The sequence below is a fragment of the Ananas comosus genome, unplaced genomic scaffold (genome assembly GCF_001540865.1).
Source record: "Ananas comosus cultivar F153 unplaced genomic scaffold, ASM154086v1, whole genome shotgun sequence".
Classification (NCBI taxonomy): Eukaryota; Viridiplantae; Streptophyta; class Magnoliopsida; order Poales; family Bromeliaceae; genus Ananas; species Ananas comosus.
In genome coordinates, this window is record NW_017893387.1 from 1 (window position 1) to 3,276 (window position 3,276).

Here is a 3,276-nt window from a genome sequence, read left to right on the forward strand (position 1 = left end):
CTCCTAAAACTTCCTTTAATCTATATAGTATATCATCAGACATCATTTCCCAACAATCATCCCACAATTTTTTCGGATCACCGACTTCGCAAAATATAATTAAAGTCACAAAAAGTTGCCTCAGGTTAGAAGCAGATGACCAATAATTTGCTTCTTCTAATGCATTCCGCCATTCTAAGTCATCACCAAGCAAACCAATAGCATCACATGCAGCACGAAATGTTCCATGTACAACACCATCCACAGTTTTAATCTCGGTATAATTTCTTGCTCCTTTAACTTTATTTAAGAGCATTCTTAGAAAATACAGTTCACCAGAGTTTGGATGAATATAAACAATTCTTCCTATACGATTTCCTCTTTTGCGTCTTGTCCAAATTTTATCATCTTGATGCCAAACCCATTTAGTTGGAAATTCTGCATATGTTAATTCACGTGCATCATCATACATGGAATTGGTCATTATCCATTCAGTAAACATTGTTTTTTCAATATTAAATCTATTTACAACATCAGATAAGCTTTGACTCTCGTGGTATATTATATTATTCATCAGTGGCATATGAACAGTTAAGCGCTCAACTGTAGGCTCTCTACTGTGTATATCAAACTGAAATAGTCTCCAAACAGATTCATATGCTGATAAATATCTGCAGTCTAAGTATTGCTTAATTTCATCAACTTGTTTATACTGATCAACTGAATCCGTACCACCAGGTGAGTAATTATCTTCAATCACAGCTCTGGTTCTATCTGGACCTTTATTGATGTATTTAAATAAATATTTAATAAGTCTCGTCTTACTACACCACTCAATATTCATATGGGCTTGATACTTGATCAACAGTCTAAGGTTGTGTGGTACAACAAATCTATTGTCAAGATCAATGTTATTTTTTGTAACTTTTCTACCATTATTTCTTCTTCTGTAAATAGCAAATCCATTTTCATCCATCATTGTTTCAGTTTTGAATTCTTTCGGAAAATATTTCGAACATCGTCCTTTAGCCATACACGGTGCTTTTGAGTTTGCCAAGCCACATGGGCCATGAACCATAAATTTTGAAACAGCTTCGTATCCAACATGATCAATAGTTTTATCCGGTATTTCAGCAGAAATAATAGAATCTATCTCTGTACTGCTTGGTGACTTGTGACTTGCATCTAGCCATACTAAGATATGCACATGAGGAAGTCCTCTTTTCTGGAATTCAATAGTATATAAATCTACCAAAAAAGAAGCGTATATAAATTAGCATAAAGTAAATAGTAAAAATAACCTACATTACCATAAAGATGTTAGAAATAAACATACCAGCTACAACTTTGCCAAAATAGACTCCGCTTTTAATATCTGCCATTAATGCCTCAACTTTCATTTTGAAAACTCTACTAACAATATCCGGTCGATCTTTGGCTTTTTGTCCAGAAATAAATCGTAAAGCATTTTCAATTTCCAACCACTGCGTATTGCAAGTAAATGTGATGAATAGATCAGGATGTCCACAATGTCTACAAATGGCAATAGCATCTTGATAGTTTTGCATCATATAACGTGGACCTGCAGTGAAGCTAGATGGTAAAATAATCTTTTTACCAATAGCATTACCATCAACATCACCTGCAACAATTGCATCCTTTATACCTTTATAAACTTCAGCTCGTAAATCTGATTGATTTCTTCTAATATAATCAAGTCGCTCTTCCTCAACACATGAGAAAGCATCAACTAAGTATTGTTGAAATAATTTACCTCCGCTAATTAGAGTCCTACCTTCAGCTATTCTGTTTTGAATTCTATAGGCATAAAATTCACGCATAGTGGCGCACTTTCTAGTACCCACTTTTTTGCCTGCCGTTCCATAATATTTTATATCTATTCTGAACCCATCTTCATCATATGGAAATAAAATAGGATATTGCATGGCCATAAACGAAGGATGTAAATCACTAATACGTTTCAAACCTTGTGTTTTATGCTCAACCACAATATCTCGATGACGATCAGCAGAACCTATATCACCAACTATTAACCCAGCAATTTCTGAACATGATGGAGGATTATACTGGGATGTATTTTCCATACGGCTACCAATTAATCTCAAGCGAATAGGGAGACAATCACTTTTTCTGAAACGATCTCTTGCCATTCTAAATGCTTTCACAATCTCATTTTCTGAATCAAACATTTCTATAAGAGAATGAACAATATTTCTATCAATATTTTGCAGTTCATCAACAGCATTAATAGCCTTCAATCTGTTGTCAATTTCATTTTCAGTATCATAAATGTATAACTGAGCAAATTTTGGTTGTTGACCATCAATTGGAAGGAGTGAACCCATTCTGTGATAGTTTTGTCCGAAAATTTTGAAAACATACGGACCTCGTTTTTGATTAATTTCATAATCAATTTTTGCACCTATTGATGTAAATGCAAATAAAGAATTGTACACTCGAATATTCTGGCGAAAATTTGTAGATTTTGCAGACCTATTATATTCTAGCAAAGTACTCAGCAAATGAGGAGGCGGCTGCAGTAGCTGCAATGCAACTTTACCTTCCTGACAACATAAGGAAAATCTAGGCACTGTTTCATTTCGTGCTTTGTAAATTCTTTCTTCGTACCAACATAGAGCACCACAATATTGACATGCATATTCCGGTGATCCAAGATAGAGCTGCCTTATATCACGCGGAACAGTAGATGATACTTGCGCAGTTCCAGGCAAAGAAACGTCACGCGAATCCACTGTGTCATCCTGTTGTCTGCTAATTTTATTTGTTCGTTTTCTTTTTTTTGTCTTTGATTTGTCTGCTAGTAGATCCGAAGATGATCTCAAATTATTCTGTGTACATATTTTTCTTCGACGATCAAGAATATCCTTCCGAAATTTTCTATTTTGTTTACACTGCAGCATATACTCCATCTAACTTGAAATAACTGGATAACCCAATACCAATGAGAAAAAATTTATATCTTATCATAAGTAAACAAATTCTCAGAGAATATGTGTAAATAAATAACAAACAATTTTTTTACATTTAATACAGTATCATCGCTTTAGAAACTAACCAGAAATACAATATTTGTTCGAACAACTTGTAGCAAAAGGAGAGAAAAATAATACAGACAAACAATATACTTACATATTATTGATAGTTCTTGTCAATGTAGAAAAAGTGACGAAACTGAGAGCTGCTTAGGTAGCAACAGATACTTTAAATGGAACCACCTGTCAAAATAAATAATGCTTTTTAGCAAAATTATTGTAA

The 3,276-nt window shown here is 33.8% G+C and overlaps 1 protein-coding gene across 1 annotated transcript; it reads right to left on the minus strand.

The window, feature by feature from the left end:
• Positions 1 to 119: 119 nt before the first annotated feature.
• On the minus strand, positions 120 to 2,345 carry LOC109705866 (the record flags this gene model as incomplete). The annotated part of the gene is made up of 2 exons (XM_020226649.1): positions 1,316 to 2,345; positions 120 to 1,227 (listed from the first exon to the last, which is right to left on the minus strand). Coding segments are annotated over exons 1-2 (2,138 nt in total), but the record flags the coding sequence as incomplete, so codon positions are not given.
• Positions 2,346 to 3,276: the final 931 nt, after the last annotated feature.